This window comes from Haliotis rubra, unplaced genomic scaffold, assembly GCF_003918875.1.
Source record: "Haliotis rubra isolate DU_JTF1 unplaced genomic scaffold, ASM391887v1 Scf519, whole genome shotgun sequence".
In the NCBI taxonomy this organism is placed as follows: domain Eukaryota; kingdom Metazoa; phylum Mollusca; class Gastropoda; order Lepetellida; family Haliotidae; genus Haliotis; species Haliotis rubra.
The window spans coordinates 49,677-71,909 of record NW_025767212.1 but is presented as its reverse complement, the minus strand read 5'-3'; the positions used below and the strand labels follow the sequence as shown (position 1 = coordinate 71,909).

At 39.4% G+C, this 22,233-nt stretch overlaps 1 protein-coding gene across 1 annotated transcript; it reads right to left on the bottom strand.

Annotated features, from left to right (window-relative positions):
• Positions 1–5,803: 5,803 nt before the first annotated feature.
• Positions 5,804–21,950, bottom strand: LOC124292491 (insulin-like growth factor-binding protein complex acid labile subunit). Its single transcript, XM_046729582.1, has 2 exons — positions 21,862–21,950; positions 5,804–8,399 (listed from the first exon to the last, which is right to left on the bottom strand). Exon 2 carries the CDS (start codon positions 8,392–8,394, stop codon positions 5,938–5,940), a length of 2,457 nt encoding a protein of 818 aa, XP_046585538.1. The 5' UTR covers positions 8,395–8,399; positions 21,862–21,950; the 3' UTR covers positions 5,804–5,937.
• Positions 21,951–22,233: the final 283 nt, after the last annotated feature.

Below are 22,233 nucleotides of genomic sequence, written 5' to 3'. Positions count from 1 at the left end.
AATAGAAGAAACATAATAGTTCTTGATACGGAATGTATTTCAAGACAAATAGCGAATTAAATGCTAAAGATCTTATACCGAAACACAATGAAATCACAACAAACAATTGTAACTCAAAAAGAGATAAGATGTGGTTTTGTGCTCAAGTACATCTCCCAACACATCGAATTGAGATTGGAACACATAGTACGACATTGTGAGTGAGTGAGTTTAGTTTTACGCCGCACTGAGCAATATTCCAGCTGTATGGCGGCGGTCTGTAAATAATCAAATCTGGACCAGACAATCCAGTGATCAACAGCATGAGCATCGATCTGCGCAATTGGGATGCGATGACATGTGTCAACCAAGTCAGCGAGCCTGACCACCCGATCCCGTTAGTCGCTTCTTACGACAAGCATGGGTTACTGAAGGTCAATACTAACCCGGATCTTCACGGGTCGACAGTGTGTGAAGATTATGCCAAAACACTTAGAACAGCTGAATATAATTTATATTGCCATGCTAATCGAATAATAAGAAGGAGTCGGGGCTTCATTAACGTATTTTGAATTGTAGCATTTGCATATTTATCATCATGAAAGAGATTCGCTGGATATTCGAAGATTAAATATGATCTACATATGTTTTTCCGCAATTTTCCTGTGAAAATATGTCAATATGCTATTGGCGTCATCACCACAAACGAAATATACTGGATAAAAATAGTTAGGGATATATGTAAATTTTGAAATTATGAATAATTATCTATTTATTCATTGACACACTGTTATCAGTAATTATCATTTTATGTTACTGTCTCGTGTCAAAATGTCAGTGGATGTGTTAATGTACATTTCGTGTGATAAACACCAGTACCTGTTTCATTGAATGGATTTTCCCACCAGGGGTCTCTGTTCAATCAATTAATAGACCAATTCCATCAGAGCACAGTTTGGAGAATCAAATACGTCTCCTGGCCGAAATATCAGAACAAATAATTTTTCAGCTGTTTTCGTTGTAACAGATTACTTTTCAGTTCTTTTAACTGAAATATTGGGAGTAAATATAATCTTGCAAAATTTCCATCTACAAATTATTTGCTGTTTTAGCGATTAATGCATAGTTTGATAGCTCATTAGATTTTATCCCTCAACGTGGAAAAATATTGGTTCGAATACCGGATGGTACTGAACCCCTAAGTACTAGAATCTGAACTTTACTACGAAAGCGTAATCCCCAGTGTAACGCATGCTATAAAAGGCTGAGACTCATATATAAGTCCACGTTTTAGAATAATATATATTTGATATCCATCTTACCGTTTCTTGTTGCCATGGTTACAAAATCAAATTAAAGTCTCTCACGTGCATTATTCCTGTCCCACGGGAATAGTTATAATCTTCATTTACCCCTCGTGTTAATTTGTTTTAAGTACCATTAAACACAATACATGTTTCATCCAACTGTATTAACGTTCTCAATAAAACATATTTAATCCTGCTATTCATCTCGATGGACTTAACACCCGCGGTGTCAATGAACAATAGACTATCTCGGCGGGCTGTTAGTTTTTCTAACTGTTTCTTTAATTTCTTTGTCGTTAGATTAACTCGTCACGGAAAAGGATGACACGGGTGTCAGCTCAATTTTTAAAGACGATTTTATGACACGTTGATGCAGAAAAGAGGATTAAGCAAAGATGTGACTTGACACAGAGGACTGGTGCTTTTGTCTTGCACACTGATAGAGTATGAACGTGGTTTGAGGTCGTCTTGTTGGCATTATCGCCAATTTGCTTTAAAAGTTCGTTTATCACTGTCACAGAAACCCCACGGCGGCGTGGAATCGCTGTACTTCAGTGGATAACAATCACTAATACATCTACGAGTCTAAACACAGGAAAAATCACCGCACAGCTCGCAAGCTACTGCATGCATATATTTGTTAATTGTAACACCATGGGAAATTAAATCTTTGTTAAAAGGAGTCGTCAAAACAAACTATATATATAATCAACAAAGTGGGCACGTTTTTCAAGTGTACAAATTTTACGCGCAGAACGTGCACCTGTGGTATCCTTTGCCGTAACTATTTGTAGACCAAAAGTGGTTGTATTAACAACAAAAATGTAGAAACAGCCGGAATGAGTTTGTAATGTGTCCACGACCACACTTTCAGGAGAGTTTTATAGAATTTGCCCAAAAATATGAATTGGGATGAAGGTTTGAAAGAATATCTGTTCCTGAAGTGTAATTCGTTGTTCTTCTCTACGTTGAAATTTACATGTAGAGAGTAAACACTTTAACCATTTGTCATGTGCGCCCGAAGGAGTTGGTATTGAGAGAAACTTTCCTTGTTCACATATATAACCTCTCTTCAAAGTCTAATGTTGAAGTGTTGAAGCACAGTGGGTAAAGCGTTCGGTTGTTTTGATGAAGGCCCGGTTCGATTACCACATGGGTACAAAACAGGAACCCTTCTTCTGGTGTCCCAGCTGTGATGTGTCTGGAACACTGCTTAAAGCTGCCACTCAATTATTGATACCCGTGTATGAGGGTAAGCGTACAGTAGAACATCCCAGAACAGATTCCCAGACCGACCATGCCCCCAAATGTGGGGGTACAGAGAGGCGTCCAGAGAGGGTCCAGAGAGAGGTCCAGAGAGGGGTCCAGAGAGGGGTCCAGAGAGGGGTCCAGAGAGGGGTCCAGAGAGGGGTCCAGAGAGGAGTCCAGAGAGGGGTCCAGAGAGGGGTCCAGAGAGGGGTCCAGAGAGGGGTCCAGAGAGGGGGAGAGGGGTCCAGAGAGAGGGGTCCAGAGAGGGGTCAGAGAGAGAGAGGGGAGAGAGGGAGAGGGGGTCCAGAGAGGGGGTCCAGAGAGGGGTCCAGAGAGGGGTCCAGAGAGGGGTCAGAGAGAGGGAGAGGGTCAGAGAGGGGTCCAGAGAGGGAGAGGGGTCCAGAGAGGGGTCCAGAGAGGGGTCCAGAGAGGGGAGGGGACAGAGAGGGGTCCAGAGAGGGGTCCAGAGAGGGGGGTCCAGAGAGGGGTCCAGAGAGGGGTCCAGAGAGGGGTCCAGAGAGGAGACCAGAGAGGGAGTCCAGAGAGGGGGTCCAGAGAGGGGGTCCAGAGAGGGGTCCAGAGAGGGGTCCAGAGAGGGGGGGTCAGAGAGGGGGGACCAGAGAGAGGGGTCCAGAGAGGAGAGCCCAGAGAGGGGTCCAGAGGGGTCCAGAGAGGGGGGTCCAGAGAGGGGTCCAGAGGGGACCAGAGAGGGGTCCAGAGGGGGGTCCAGAGAGGGGAACAGAGAGGGGTCCAGAGAGAGGGGACCAGAGAGGGGTCCAGAGAGGGGATCCAGAGAGGGGACCAGAGAGGGGTCCAGAGAGGAGTCCAGAGAGGGTCCAGAGAGGGGTCCAGAGAGGGGTCCAGAGAGGGGTCCAGAGAGGGGACCAGAGAGGGGTCCAGAGAGGGGTACCAGAGAGGGGTCCAGAGAGGGGACCAGAGAGGGGTCCAGAGAGGGGTCCAGAGAGGGGGGTCCAGAGAGGGGTCTCAGAGAGAGGGTCAGAGAGGGGTCCAGTCCAGAGAGGGGTCCAGAGAGGGGTCCAGAGAGGGGTCCAGAGAGGGGACCAGAGAGGGGTCCAGAGGGGGTCCAGAGAGGGGTCCAGAGAGGGGTCCAGAGAGGGGGGTCCAGAGAGGGGTCCAGAGGGGTCAGAGAGGGGTCCAGAGAGGGGACCAGAGAGGGGTCCAGAGAGGGGACCAGAGAGGGGTCCAGAGAGGGGTCCAGAGAGGGGTCCAGAGAGGGGTCCAGAGAGGGGACCAGAGAGGGGACCAGAGAGGGGTCCAGAGAGGGGACCAGAGAGGGGTCCAGAGAGGGGTCCAGAGAGGGGACCAGAGAGGGGTCCAGAGAGGGGAGAGGGGACCAGAGAGGGAGGTCCAGAGAGGGGACCAGAGAGGGGGACCAGAGAGGGGGACCAGAGAGGGACCAGAGAGGGGTCCAGAGAGGGGACCAGAGAGGGGACCAGAGAGGGGTCCAGAGAGGGGACCAGAGAGGGGTCCAGAGAGGGGACCAGAGAGGGGTCCAGAGAGGGGTCCAGAGAGGAGTCCAGAGAGGAGTCCAGAAAAGGTTACAGAGAGAGTTAATCATAGACTACCAGTCCTCGTTTGAAGTTGAATAATTTAACCATTTAACCAGGTGAGTATACAACCCATCGTGGCTACTATAGTGTTGCCCTCCTTCAGGGGAAACCTCTGCTGCTGTCGGTTCTACTCGCCAACCCACTGTAGTATATGGACATGTTTGTCATATTTCATACCGCGGTATCAGTACGTCAGTCACGTACATCCTATCTGGTGATTGTGTTTCTCGAGAGGTAAATACACATACATGCAAGCCATACTCGGGACGGGCGGTGTCAGTGTGTACATTACCTATTTGCGAATCGCGGCTTGAAGATTATCACAAATCCTTTCATATATATGCACTTCATAACACCGCATGCGTTAAACCTGCACGACCGAGAAATGTGTCCAACAAACACAGTGGGAAGGAATCACCGAAACTAAGCTGATAACGTTTGATGCCGCTGCGAATATCTCGAGATCAACTCTCGACCACGGGATCTCGCGTGGTGTTGATCGATTTACAGGTGACATGGAGATCTATGGGTCGGTGGTAGCCTAGTGGTTAAAGTGTTCGCTCGGCATGCCGAAGACGCAGTTGGATTCCCCACGTGGGTACGATGTGTGAAGCCCATTTCTGTGTCCCCTGCCATGATATTGCTGGAATATTGCTTCTCTCCCCCCTCCACCCCCACCCCCGAAAAAAACAAAACAAAACAAAACAAAAACCAACAGGAAAAGAAAACAAACAAAAAAAGAAAAACAAAAACAAAAAAAGCCAAACAACAACAAAGTAAAAACAACAAGAATCTCACTCTCAGGCAGAAATGTATTTTATTAAAGTCTCACCTTATGTACAACAAAAATACTCTTTCACAGACACCAATTTACGAATCGTTCTTTATGGGAGACAAACTGTTTACATTATCAGCCATTGAGATAAAACACGTTTCGGTGTACATCTAACGTATGATACAGGATTTAGGCAGCTACACGTATATCATTGGTTCACTTTATAAAACAGAACAATTGCGTAGATCGCTGCTCATGCTGTTGATCACTGGATTGTCTGGTCCAGACTCGATTATTTACAGACCGCCGCCATACAGCTGGAATAGTGCTGAGTGTGGTGTTAAAACAACAAATCAACAACGATGCTTTGAAGGAGCAAAGAGTATATTATACGATCGCATCAAACAGTTACTGTGTTACTGTCGCATCAAACACAGGGGAAAAAGCGACCGCACGTCGAACGTAATTGAGTTGTGTACTGAAATCATTCGGTGACATGAGAGACACTGAATATTGAATGTAATATTATGAATATTATATCATTAAATAATTTGAGGCATGCATGCAAATAGTTTCGATTTACAATAGTTACGATTTACCAATTGCAGACGTGTCTACCCCTAAACGCAATGCTTTGATGGTTCAAAGGGTATATTATACGATCGCTTCCAACATTTTCTGTGCCATAACACAGAAAAAACAGAAGATGTTGTATCAAATCTTTTTACAGAATAGTTATTGGTTATCAGGCAGACATATTATATTTCAGTATATTATCACCAGCTCATGATACATATTATATTGCCAAACAGTTTGAGGTCCACATACAAATGGTGACGATTTACAAAACAAGGTATACTTACATATTTCTACATTTTGAAATAATTGTTAAAAAGTACTAGTTGATGAAGAATGTAGTAATGTGTTGCTTGTAACTAGTAAATGAAACTCACTGTCAGTTGATACATAGATAACATGACATCCTCTAATTGTCAAGAAGATGAATATTAAACTGTCGGATGAAACGCTTAGACCTTATTGGTTACCATATAAGCTGTTAGTGTTCCAGATTTGCAGTTTGTCTCAGATGTTTCCACAACTCTGCCTCAGGGTAATCATCAACATGAATTATGAATTCCTCTTCAACCACGTTTAACAGACACAGAGGCAGGTCCTGTACCTGGACTTCACCCATCAGTAGGATCAGTATCCGGTTCTGAATGAGAGCATTCGCAGAGTATATTGCTGCTTTGGTGGTAAAATGTGACCACGCAGAGTCATCTTCGAGGAAGTCAGATGATACAAGAAGAACGGTCTTCCAACTTTTATGGACACCTTCTATAATTCCGTCAGCAATGTCATGACCCGGAAGTACTTCCCGATCTTTTAGGAAGAGACGCACAGGGTGTTTACACAGCTCTAATGCAGGCCGAAGTCTCCGATAGACAAATGCAATGTCAGCTTCACAATATCCGATGTAGAGCTTGAAAGAAAAATCTTTTTGAGTTAGATACTTGCCGCCAAACCCTAGTGTCATCATGAGAATGTTTCTGCATCTGGTTGGGTTCTTGGAAATTAGATATATTGTTATGGTCGATGTCAAAAAGACAACCAAACATGTGAATGTGAGGGTGAGGATCCATTTGCCAGTACAATAACGGTAGATGCGCATGTATTCAACAGCAACCTCAGCAGTTCCTGTCATTTGTCCATTGTCCTGAATACAAGCGAAATTCCTGTCAGACTCATAGACTACTGGTGTGTCCATCAGCCACAGTATAAAGTCCAGAGTGTCACAGCCACAGGAAAAGATGTTGCCATCAAATGCGACTTTCAGACTGTTCCTTGCAGCCGAGGTATCCAAGTCAGATCGTGTAAACCTGTCCAAGTGTCCTATCATATTAAATGACATGTTCAGAAGAATAAGGCTTGGGAAATTCTCTGTCACAATGGGAATTGTGTCAAATTTGTTTTGCGAAAGAATGAGATGAATGATTCTATTTTGATTTAGGATGAATGGAAATAGCTGAAGGTTATTTAATGAAAGATCCAAATATTCCATCAGTTTGAGGGCACCGAACATATTCCGAGCTTTTAGCACGTCGTTGGCAAATTGTAAGTTGCAATCTTTCAAAGATAATGATTTGACGTTTGAAAATGACTTAAAAAAGTCGTCACTAACACTGCCAAGTTTGTTTCCAGATAAGTCAACATGACTGACATTTTCCAACCCTTTCACGCGAACAATATTATGTTGTTGGTTGTATCCAAAACGCACCGTGTGAAGATTTTCGGTGTTTCTAAACGTGACTTCATCATATGTATTTGTTGACATGAAAGTGTCTGTTGCGTCGTAATATTGAAGGTTTGGGGGAAGCATCAGGGTAATGTTAGCCTTTTTTATCCCTTCTGACTGTCCCCATATGTTTACGGTTTCATCGGCTACATGGTGTTGATGGCTTACGTCGAGATGTCTCAGTTTTGAGAACAGTGCAGCTAAAAACACCAATCTTCCATCTCCAATGATACAGTTTTGTGAGAGAATGACCACTTCCATACATTCACGAATTGGCGACTTGTTGATAGAACCTGCTTCAATTAAACTTATCCGGTTACCCTTTAAGGACAACTCTGAAACACAAATCTGAGCCAAAAAACGTGTGCTATATTCTGTAATCATGCGATCTTCCAGATCTTCCTTGACGTGAACCCCTTGGCGTTTAAATGTGTTGTTCAACCATATTCTTGTCATGCTCCTTCCAACAAAGGGATAAAGAAGACGTAAAACCTTATGGATACCGATTCCGTTGTTTGTTAGTTCCAGATGTCTTAGGTGGGACAAAGGCTCAAGAACACCAGCCTGACAAGAGGTTAAATGATGACAATGATTTAGAAGTAGTACTTCAAGTTTTGTTCCATTTAAACCTCGAAATGTTTCGTTTTTTAATGTTTCTAAAGAACAGTGGCCATTGTCCATGTTGAGAACTTTAAGATTTGTCAGTTTGGAGAATTCAGGTCCAAATACAGCATCTGGAACTGGGTCTATGTACAGGTTGTGGAGCTCGGTGAGGGGAGCTAACACCAAATCTGGATATTCATACATCTTGTTATTCTGTAGATTGAGCGTATGCAAGTTGCCGAGGTCACGGAAAAGTCCTTCAGGTAAAGAATCACTTTGATGTGAGAGTTTGTTGCTAGCAAGAAGGAGTTTGGTCAGGCTGAGTACACCAACGAAGGCATCAGGCTCCATCGTGGTAAGCGAATTATTGTTCAGGTTTATGTACTTAAGACAGCTAAAGTGTTGAAAAGTCCTGTTTCTCACAGCAGTTATCCGATTCTCACTGATGTCAAGAAAGGTCATGTTCATTGGGAGGTCATCGGGAACATGCTGGAGTTGTCTCCCTCTACAGTCAACAAACAGTCCGTCATGTTGATCACGGAAGGTACAGATGTGAGCGTTGACTATGGAGATCCTCACTGCAACCATCATAAGAATTCCAATCAGAGCTTCCATAATGACTGTAAAAGAAGAAAAGATGTCATTGATAACGATAGCACTTAGGCTCAGTATCAATGATGTGTCCATAATTTGATAATACAAGGAAGAGTGAACCAATAAATCATAATCATACATATCGGAATATTGTGTCTGTGCCAAGGTATTGTTGCTCACCACTTATATCTAAAGTGTAGTAGTAAACATACCAAAATATAAGGTTTAATACCAAATGTTAAGGTAAATTTGAAGTAACGAAATTGTGTTTTTTAATATCGTTATTGCAGCTAAAGGCTGCATATACAGCCAGGTCACTCCATCTTTGTTTCTATACTGTTTACCATGTCACGCATCGTATCAATGCAAGCCCGAACTGCTGTAGAGGTGAACTATTGTTTGGTAGCGATTCTCGGCAACCTTTCAGGATACTGAAGGACAACTGACGAACATGCTGGCTTGATGTAACAGCTTACTGAAATCAGCGCAAGAACATATCTAATTCTAGGATGACTATTCAGAGAAAACTATATTGTGATGATTCTCCTAGAAAATACGAATTTAAGATGTCGACAAGAAACATAATAGACTGACGTGTTGCAGAGGCAGGCTAAATTAATACCTGTTAGCATGAAAGTGTTTGTTGCACCAAAATATTGAAGGTTTGGGGGCACCATGAGGGTGATGTTCCCCTTTTTTCTCCCTTCTGCCTGTTCCCATTTGCTTTCAGTTCCATCGGCTAGATGGTGTTGATGGCTTAAGTCGAGGTATCTCAGTTTTGAGAACACTGTAACAAATAACACGAAACTGACATCTCCAATGAGACGGTTTTGTGAGAGATCGCCCACTTCCATACATTCACGAATGGGGGACTTATTGAGAGATCCTGCTTCAATTAAAATTGTGCGGTTACCCTTTAAGGACAACTCTGAAACACAAATCTGAGCCAAAAAGCGTGTGCTATGTTTTGTAATCATGCGATCTTCCAGATCTTCCTTGACGCGAACCCCTTGGCGTTTGAATGTGTTGTTCAACCAAATTCTTGTCATGTTCCTTCCAACAAAGGAATAAAGAAGGCGTAAAACTTATGGATACCGATTCTATTGTTGGTTAATTCCAGATGTTTTAGGAAGGACACCATTATAGACTGACGTGGTGCAAAGGCATGCTTAATAAATACGTGGACTGTAAGGAGGTTATTGGAAAACATCACACAGTATATTTTGATAAAAATGGGAGAAGAATGGGGTCCCACAGGTTTTGCGAAAAAAACCCACGACTGTCCTAAAGTTGATGATAGTTATTACAGGCCAATTTCCCACCAATTCCCCAAGACAATCCCCAGGAGACTGTAAGGTGCAAAGTATTCTTCCAGGTAAGAGTATAGAATAAAAGAGTCTAAAAGTATTCTTATAGGCATAAGAGTCTAAAATACAAAAAATAAATATAAAATACAAGAAACAAAAATAAAAACAAACCAAAACCAAACAAATGAATAATTTTAAAAAATAAATAAAAATAAAAACCAACAAAAAACCCACACCCAAACCAACAAAACAAACAACAACTGCAGCAACAGAAAAAAAATGTCTGTTTTCATGTGTATGAGTACCATATCTTAATCCAAATTGTCATAATGGATCTTAATGGATCCAGTTGTAATGCTACTAAGGACCCTACCAATCAACTATATGAAATTTGCATTTTTGGAGAATTGTAACTCATTTTTACGATTTCAGATTTTTCGCTATATTAAACAGATGATTTATTTCACATTATTTCCGGCCAAGAAGAAGGTTCTTAAAAATGTTCAATGTTTGAGTTTATTCTGATTTAAATAGTTTATTCGTTGGCATGTAGAAATCTAATGCGACACAGATATTTGATGGTTTATGTCGGTGAGTTAGATGAGTAAAATTAAAGCATGATTTCAGCACGTAACTACGGCACAGGTTACATGAATGTCAGTGTGCCGACAGTGTATGTGTTAAACTATAGCTGGACATTGCTCACAGGATTTGGGTCCGACAATTCGTCACTTCCGTAAGTCCGTTTGATCAGTTTCTGTGTTATTGTGTAACACCGCATTTGTTGGTATTCCAGCTGTATGATGCCGGTGCGTATGAGTTTCGACCAGACAATCCAGTGGTGGATAAAGTTTGTTGCAATATTTCAGATATATATTCATGCCAATAATGGTTGTCACCCCTTCATTTTTCTATTGGAGAGGGCGTGTGTGTGGGGTGTGTGGGGGGTGTGTGTGTGGGGTGGGTCGGGGAGGGGGGTGACAACCATTATTGGCATGTGTATATGAACTATCTCACTGACCGCGGCGGGTGGCTTGGTTGTGTTTTCTGGCAGACTCATCCACTACTGTCAGTATATCCATGTAACTATAATGACGCAAACAGTAAGTGATATATTCTTATAGAACCCATGATCGCATCCACACTATAATAAACTTCGATCCCTCAGATACAAACCTACGACCCATGAACGTATCAACACTATAATAAACTTCGATCCCTTAAATACAAATATACGACCCATGAACGTATCAACACTATAATAAACTTCGATCCCTCAAATACAGGCACACGACCCATGAACGTATGAACATTATAATAAACTTCGATCCCTCAGATACAAGCATACGACCCATGAACGTATCAACACTATAATAAACTTCGATCCCTCAAATACAGGTATACGACCCATGAACGTATCAACACTATAATAAACTTCGATTACTCAAATACAAGTATACGATCCATGTACGTATGAACATTATAATAAACTTCGATCCCTCAAATACAAGTATACGATCCATGAACGTATGAACATTATAATAAACTTCGATCCCTCAGATACAAATATACGACCCATGAACGTAACAACACTATAATAAACTTCGATCCCTCAAATACAAGCATACGACCCATGAACGTATGAACATTATAATAAACTTCGATCACTCAGATACAAATAAATGACCCATGAACGTATCAACACTATAATAAACATGGATCCCTCAAATACAAGAATACGACCCATGAACGTATAAACATTATAATAAACTTCGATCCCTCAGATACAAGCATACGACCCATGAACGTATGAACATTATAATAAACTTCGATCCCTTAAATACAAGCATACGACCCATGAACGTATCAACACTATGATAAACTTCGATCCCTCATATACAAGCATACGACCCATGAACGTATCAACACTATAATAAACTTCGATCCCTTAAATACAAATATACGACCCATGAACGTATCAACACTATAATAAACTTCGATCCCTCAAATACAGGCACACGACCCATGAACGTATGAACATTATAATAAACTTCGATCCCTCAGATACAAGCATACGACCCATGAACGTATCAACACTATAATAAACTTCGATCCCTCAAATACAGGTATACGACCCATGAACGTATCAACACTATAATAAACTTCGATTACTCAAATACAAGTATACGATCCATGTACGTATGAACATTATAATAAACTTCGATCCCTCAAATACAAGTATACGATCCATGAACGTATGAACATTATAATTAACTTCGATCCCTCAGATACAAATATACGACCCATGAACGTAACAACACTATAATAAACTTCGATCCCTCAAATACAAGCATACGACCCATGAACGTATGAACATTATAATAAACTTCGATCACTCAGATACAAATAAATGACCCATGAACGTATCAACACTATAATAAACTTCGATCCCTCAAATACAAGAATACGACCCATGAACGTATAGACATTATAATAAACTTCGATCCCTCAGATACAAGCATACGACCCATGAACGTATGAACATTATAATAAACTTCGATCCCTTAAATACAAGCATACGACCCATGAACGTATCAACACTATGATAAACTTCGATCCCTCATATACAAGCATACGACCCATGAACGTATCAACACTATAATAAACTTCGATCCCTCAAATACAAGTATACGACCCATGAACGTATCAACATTATAATAAACTTCGATCCCCCAAATACAAGTATACGGTGCATGAACGTATCAACACTATAATAAACTTCGATCCCTCAGATACACATATACGATCCATGAACGTATCAACACTATAATAAACTTCGATCCCTCGAATACAAGTATACGACCCATGAACGTATGAACATTATAATAAACTTCGATCCCTCAGATACAAATATACGACCCATGAACGTATCAACACTATAATAAACTTCGATCCCTCAAATACAAGTATACGACCCAGGAACGTATCAACATTATAATAATCTTCGATTCCCCAAATACAGGTATACGGCCCATGAACGTATCAGCACTATAATAAACTTCGATCCCTCAGATAGAAATATACGACCCATGAACGTATCCACACTATAATAAACTTCGATCCCTCAAATACAGGTATACGACCCATGAACGTATCAACACTACAATATACTTCGATTCCTCAGATACAAGTATACGACCTATGAAAGTGTGAAAACTATAATAAACTTCGATCCCTTAAATAGAAGTATACGACCCATGAACGTATCATATTATAATAAACTTCGATCCCCTTAATACAAGTATACGACCCATGAACGTATCAACACTATAATAAACGTCGATCCCTCAAATACAAGTATACGACCCATGAACGTATGAAACTATAATAAACGTCGATTCCCCAAATACAAGTATACGACCGATGAACGTATCAGCACTATAATAAACTTCGATCCCTCAAATACAATTATACGACCCATGAACGTATCAGCACTATAATAAACTTCGATCCCTCAGATACAAATATACAACCAATGAACGTATCAACCCTATAATAAACTTCGATCCTCCCTATACAAATATACGACCCATGAACGTATCTGCACTATATTAAACTTCCATCGGCCAAATACAAGCACACGACCCAAGAACGTATCAACAGTACAATAAACTTCGATCCCTTAAATACAAGTACGTGTATACGACCCATGAACGTATCAACACTATCGTAAACTTCGATCCCTCAAATACAAGTATACGACATATGAACGTATCCGAACTATAATAAACCTCGATCCCTTAAATGCAAGTATCCGACACATGGACGTATCAACACTATAAGAAACTTCGATCCCTTAAATACAAGTATACGACCCAGGAACGTATCAACACTAAAATAAACTTCGATCCCTCAGATACTAGTATAGGACCCATGAACGAATGAAAAGTATAATAAACTTCGATCCCTCAAATACTAGTATACTACCAATGAACGTATCAACACTATGATAAACTTAGATCCCTCAAATACAAGTATACGACCCATGAACGTATCTACACTCTAATAAACTTCGATCCCTCAAATACAAGTATACGACCCATGAACGTATGAAAACTATAATAAACATCGTTCCCTCAGATTCAAATATACGACACATGAACGTATCCAAACTATAATAAACTTCGATTCCTCAAATACTAGTAGACTACCGTTGAACGTATCAACACTATAATAAACTTAGATCCCTCAAATACAAGTATACGACCCATGAACGTATCTACACTATAATAAACTTCGATCCCTCAAATACAAGTATACGACACATGAACGTATGAACACTAAAATAAACATCGTTCCCTCAGATTCAAATATTCGACCCATGAACGTATCCAAATTATAATGAACTTCGATCCCTCAAATACAAGTATACGACCCATGAAAGTATCAACACTATAATAAACTTCGATCCCTCAAATACAAGTATACGACCCATGAACGTATCTACACTATATTAAACTTCGATCCCTCAAATACAAGTATACGACCCATGAACGTATCCACACTATGATAAATTTGGATCCCTCAAATACAAGTATACGACCTATGAACGTTTCAACACTATAATAAACTTCGATCCCTCAAATACTAGTATACGACCCATGAACGTATCCACACTATAATAAACTTCGATCCTCCATGTACAAGAATACGACCCATTAACGTATCATCACTATAATAAACTTCGATCCCTTAAATAGAAGTATACGACACATGAACGTATCCACACAAAAATAAACTTCGATCTTCCATATACAAGCATACGACCCATGAACGTTTCAACACTATAATAAACTTCGATACCTTAAATACAAGTATACGACCCAAGAACGTATCCACACAATAATAAACTTTGATCCTCCAAATACAAGAATACGACACATGAACGTATCAACACTATAATAAACTTCGATCCCTCAAATGCAAATATACGACCCATGAACCTATCAACACTATAATAAACTTCGATCCCTCAAATACAAGTATACGACCCATGAACGTATCAACACTATAATAAACTTCGATCCCTCAAAAACTATTATACCACCCATGAACGAATGAAAACTATAATAAACCTCGATCCCTCAAATGCAAGTATACGACCCAGGAACGTATCAACACTATAATAAACTTCGATCTCTCAAATACAAGTATACGACCCATGAACGTATCAACACTATAATAAACTTCGATCCCTCAAATACTAGTATACGACCCAGGAACGTATCAACACTATAATAAACTTCGATCCCTCAAATACAAGTATACGACCCATGAACGTTTCCCCATTATAATAAACTTCGATCCCTTAAATACAAGTATACGAAACATCAACGTATCAGCACTATAATAAACATCGTTCCCTCATATACAAATATACCCCACATGAACGTATCCAAACCATAATAAGCTTCGATTCCTCAAATGCAAGTATACGACACATGAACGTAACAAAACTATAATAAACATCGTTCCCTCAGATACAAATATACGACACATGAACGTATCCAAACTATAATAAACTTCGATCCCTCAAATACAAGCATACGGCCCATGAACGTATCAACACTTTAATAAACTTCGATCCCTCAAATACAAGTATACGGCCCATGAACGTATCAACACTATAATAAACTTCGATCCCTCAAATACATGTATACGACCCATGAACGTATGAAAACTATAATAAACTTCAATCCCTCAAATACAAGTATACGACCCATGAACGTATCAACACTATAATAAACATCGATCCCTCAGATACTAATATGCGACACATGAACGTATCCAAACTATAATAAACGTCGATATCCCAAATACAGGTATACGACCCAGGAACGTATCAACACTACAATAAACTTCGATCCATCAAATACAAGCATACGGTCTATGAACGTATGAAAACTATAATAAACCTCGATCCCTCAAATTCAAGTATACGACGCATGAAAGTATCAACACTATAAGAAATATCGATCCCTCAAATACAGGTATACGACCCATGAAAGTTTCAACCCTATAATAAACTTCGATCCCTCAAATACAAGTATACGACCCATGAAAGGATCAACACTATAATAAACTTCGATCCCTCAAAAACAAGTATACGACCCATGAACGTTTGAACATTATGATAAACTTCGATCCCTCAGATACAAGCATACGACACATGAACGTATCAACACTATAATAAACCTCGATCCCTCAAATACAAGCATACGACCCATGAACGTATGAACACTATAATAAACATCGTTCCCTCAGATTCAAATATACGACACATGAACGTATCCAAACTATAATAAACTTCGATTCCTCAAATACTAGTAGACTACCGTTGAACGTATCAACACTATAATAAACTTAGATCCCTCAAATACAAGTATACGACCCATGAACGTATCTACACTATAATAAACTTCGATCCCTCAAATACAAGTATACGACACATGAACGTATGAACACTAAAATAAACATCGTTCCCTCAGATTCAAATATTCGACCCATGAACGTATCCAAATTATAATGAACTTCGATCCCTCAAATACAAGTATACGACCCATGAAAGTATCAACACTATAATAAACTTCGATCCCTCAAATACAAGTATACGACCCATGAACGTATCTACACTATATTAAACTTCGATCCCTCAAATACAAGTATACGACCCATGAACGTATCCACACTATGATAAATTTGGATCCCTCAAATACAAGAATACGACCTATGAACGTTTCAACACTATAATAAACTTCGATCCCTCAAATACTAGTATACGACCCATGAACGTATCCACACTATAATAAACTTCGATCCTCCATGTACAAGAATACGACCCATTAACGTATCATCACTATAATAAACTTCGATCCCTTAAATAGAAGTATACGACACATGAACGTATCCACACAAAAATAAACTTCGATCTTCCATATACAAGCATACGACCCATGAACGTTTCAACACTATAATAAACTTCGATACCTTAAATACAAGTATACGACCCAAGAACGTATCAACACTATAATAAACTTTGATCCTCCAAATACAAGAATACGACACATGAACGTATCCACACAATAATAAACTTTGATCCTCCAAATACAAGAATACGACACATGAACGTATCAACACTATAATAAACTTCGATCCCTCAAATGCAAATATACGACCCATGAACCTATCAACACTATAATAAACTTCGATCCCTCAAATACAAGTATACGACCCATGAACGTATCAACACTATAATAAACTTCGATCCCTCAAAAACTATTATACCACCCATGAACGAATGAAAACTATAATAAACCTCGATCCCTCAAATGCAAGTATACGACCCAGGAACGTATCAACACTATAATAAACTTCGATCTCTCAAATACAAGTATACGACCCATGAACGTATCAACACTATAATAAACTTCGATCCCTCAAATACTAGTATACGACCCAGGAACGTATCAACACTATAATAAACTTCGATCCCTCAAATACAAGTATACGACCCATGAACGTTTCCCCATTATAATAAACTTCGATCCCTTAAATACAAGTATACGAAACATCAACGTATCAGCACTATAATAAACATCGTTCCCTCATATACAAATATACCCCACATGAACATATCCAAACCATAATAAGCTTCGATTCCTCAAATGCAAGTATACGACACATGAACGTAACAAAACTATAATAAACATCGTTCCCTAAGATACAAATATACGACACATGAACGTATCCAAACTATAATAAACTTCGATCCCTCAAATACAAGCATACGGCCCATGAACGTATCAACACTTTAATAAACTTCGATCCCTCAAATACAAGTATACGGCCCATGAACGTATCAACACTATAATAAACTTCGATCCCTCAAATACATGTATACGACCCATGAACGTATGAAAACTATAATAAACTTCAATCCCTCAAATACAAGTATACGACCCATGAACGTATCAACACTATAATAAACATCGATCCCTCAGATACTAATATGCGACACATGAACGTATCCAAACTATAATAAACGTCGATATCCCAAATACAGGTATACGACCCAGGAACGTATCAACACTACAATAAACTTCGATCCATCAAATACAAGCATACGGTCTATGAACGTATGAAAACTATAATAAACCTCGATCCCTCAAATTCAAGTATACGACGCATGAAAGTATCAACACTATAAGAAATATCGATCCCTCAACTACAGGTATACGACCCATGAAAGTTTCAACCCTATAATAAACTTCGATCCCTCAAATACAAGTATACGACCCATGAAAGGATCAACACTATAATAAACTTCGATCCCTCAAAAACAAGTATACGACCCATGAACGTTTGAACATTATGATAAACTTCGATCCCTCAGATACAAGCATACGACACATGAACGTATCAACACTATAATAAACCTCGATCCCTCAAATACAAGCATACGACCCAAGAACGTGTGAAGATAATACTAAATTTCGATCCCTCAAATACAAGTATACGGCCCATGAACGTATGAACATTATAATAAACTTTGATCCCTCAAATGCAAGTATACGACCCATGAATTTATGAACATTATAGTAACTTTCTACCCCTGATACAAATATACGATCCATGAACGTATCAACACTATAATAAACTTCGATCCCTCAAATACAAGCATACGACCCATGAACGTATCAACACTATAATAAACTTCGATCCCTCAAATACAATTATATGACACATGAACGTATGAAAACTATAATAAACTTCGATCCCTCAAATACAAGTATATGACCCATGAACGTATGAAAACTATAATAAATTTCGATCCCGCCCATAAAAGTATACGACCCATGAACGTATGAAAGCTGTAATCAACTTCGATCCCTCAAATACACGTATACGACCCATGAAAGTATCAACACTTTAATAAACTTCGATCCCTCAAATACAAGTATACGACCAATGAACGTATCTACACTGTAATAAACTTCGATCCCTAAAATACAAGTATAAGAGCAATGAACGTATCAACACTATGTTAAACTTAGATCCCTAAAATACAAGAATACCACCCATGAACGTATGAAAACTATAATTAACTTCGATCCCTTAAATACAAGTATACGACCCATGAACGTATGAAAACTATAATAAACTTCGATCCCTCAAATACAAGTATACGACCCATGAACGTATCAACACTATAATAAACTTCGATCCCTCAGATACAAATATGCGACCCAGGAACGTATCCAAACTATAATAAACGTCGATATCCCAAATACAGGTATACGACCCAGGAACGTATCAACACTACAATAAACTTCGATCTCTCAAATACAAGTATACGGTCTATGAACGTATGTAAACTATAATAAACTTCGATCCCTCAAATACAAGTATAGGACGCATGAACGTATCAACACTATAAGAAATATCGATCCCTCAAATACAAGTATACGACCCATGAACGTATCAACCCTATAACAAACTTCGATCCCTCAAATACAAGTATACGACCCATGAACGTATCAACATTATAATAAACTTCGATCCTCCCTATACACGTATACGACCCATGAACGTATCTACACTATTTTAAACTGTGATCCCTTAAATACAAGTACACGACCCATGAACGTATCCACACTATAATAAACTTCGATCCTCATATATAAGAATACGACCCATTAATGTATCACCACTATAATAAACTTCGATCCCTTAAATAGAAGTATACGACACATGAACGTATCTACACTATAATAAACTTCGATCTTCCATATACAAGAATACGACCCATGAAAGTATCAACACTATAATACACTTCGATACCTTAAATACAAGTATACGACACATGAACGTATGAACACAATAATAAACTTCGATCCCTTAAATACAAGTATACGACCCAAGAACGAATCAACACTATAATATACTTTGATCCTCCATATGCAAGAATACGACAAATGAACGTATCCACTCAATAAGAAATTTCGATCCTCCATATACAAGAATACGACCCCTGAACGTATCAACACAATAATAAACTTCGATCCCTAAAATACAAGTATAAGATCAATGAACGTATCAACACTATGTTAAACTTCGATCCCTCAATTACAAGAATACGACCAATGAACCTATGAAAACTATAATACTCTTCGATCCCTGAAATAGAAGTATACGACCAATGAACGTATCTACACTATAATTAACTTCGATCCCTCAAATACAAGAATACGACACCTGAACGTATGAAAACTATAATAAACTTCGATCCCTCAAATACAAGAATACGACCCATGAACGTATCAACACTATAATAAACGTCGATCCCTCAAATACAAGTATACGACCAATGAACGTATCTACACTATAATTAACTTCGATCCCTCAAATACAAGAATACGACACCTGAACGTATGAAAACTATAATAAACTTCGATCCCTCAAATACAAGTATACGACCCATGAACGTATCAACACTATAATAAACTTCGATCCCTCAAATACTAGTATACGACCTAGGAACAAATCAACACTATAATAAACTTCGATCCCTCAAATACTAGTATACGACCCATGAACGAATCAACACTTTAATAAACATCGATCCCTCAAATACAGGTATAAGACCAATGAACGCATTAACACTATACTAAACTTCGATCCCTCAAATACAAGTATACGACCCATGAACGTATCCCCATTATAATAAACTTCGATCCCTTAAATACAAGTATACGACACATGAACGTATCCACACTATAATAAACATCGTTCCCTCAGATACAAATATACGCCACATGAACATATCCAAACTATAATAAACTTGATTCCTCAAATACAAGTATACGACCCATGAACGTATCAACACTATGATAAACTTCGATTCCTCAAATACAGGTATTATACGACCTATGAACGTATCAACACTACAATAACCTTCGATCCCTGAAATAGAAGTATACGACCCATGAACGTATCAACATTAAAATTAACTTCGATCACTCAAATACAAGTATACGACCCATGAACGTATCCACACTATAATAAACTTCGACCCCTCAGATACAAGTATTCCACCCATGAACGTATCAACACTATAATAAACTTCGATTCCTCAAATACAGGTATTATACGACCTATGAACGTATCAACACTACAATTACCTTCGATCCCTCAAATACGACCCAAGAACGTATCAACATTATAATTAACTTCGATCACTGAACTACAAGTATACGACCCATGAACGTATGGAAACTTTATTAACTTTCGATCCCTCAAATACAAGTATACGACCCATGAATGTGTGAAAACTATAATAAACTTCGATCCCTCAAATACAAGTGTACGACCCATGAGGTGAGGTGAGGTGAAATTGGGTTTTTTACGTCGTGCTCGAGAATATTTCGCTCATATGACGACGTGCATGCTTGTGTATGTGTATGTGCGGCTGCTTGTACTAGCCCAGACTGAAGCTGGTTTTATAGTGCTAGCCCACTGAGATACCATGCCGCAGTAAAGCATGAATACCCCACTCAGACACATTATACTGACTCCAAGCCGACCAGTCCTTGTTGTACCCATTAATGCCGAGCGCCAGGCAGGGACCAACAAGTACCATATTTTAACGTCTTTTGGTATGACGCGATCGGGGATCGAACCCACGACCTTCCGCTCTCCGGGCGGACGCTCTAACCATTACACCACGGAGGCGGTCGTACGACCCATGAACGTATCAACACTATAATAAACTTAGATCCTCCATATACAAGAATACGACCCATGAACGTATCTACACTATATTAAACTTCGATTCCTCAGATACAAATATACGACCCATGAACGTATCAATACTATATTAGACTTCGATCCCTCAAATACAAATACTAGTATACGACCCATGAACGTATCAACCCTATAATAAACTTCGATCCTCCATATACAAGTATACGACCCATGAACGTATCAACCCTATAATAAACTTCGATCCCTCAGATACAAGTAAGTATACCACCCATGAACGTATCTACACCATATTAAACTTCGATCCCTCAGATATTGAGAACCATTAAAGAGGAAAGAAATGAAAGAGAAATGGACTCACAATAGTTCCTCCTGCACACTGCCAATTAGTTTCGACCTCAGACAAGTTCTCTACATAGACCAGCGTATAACAGAACTCTGGCTGTCTGTGATAATGTCGTATTGTGCTCAACTACATCACTTAGGTCAAGTACTTCCTGACAGACTTCGTTCGGTCGGTTTTTAAGTCACGCGAACTTGGTTCCTTAGTAAGACAACAAAAGGATCAGTGCTCGAAACATTTGTGAAATTAAATGCGTGAAAATATGCCGTCAAATATCTCAACTATTGTGTAAACATATGCATGATTCGACGTGATGATGTTGTATGCTGCCCCTAACCCATAGCTCCCCCCATGTCTCTCTCACACACGGTGTTGTTGTTCCTTGTTCTC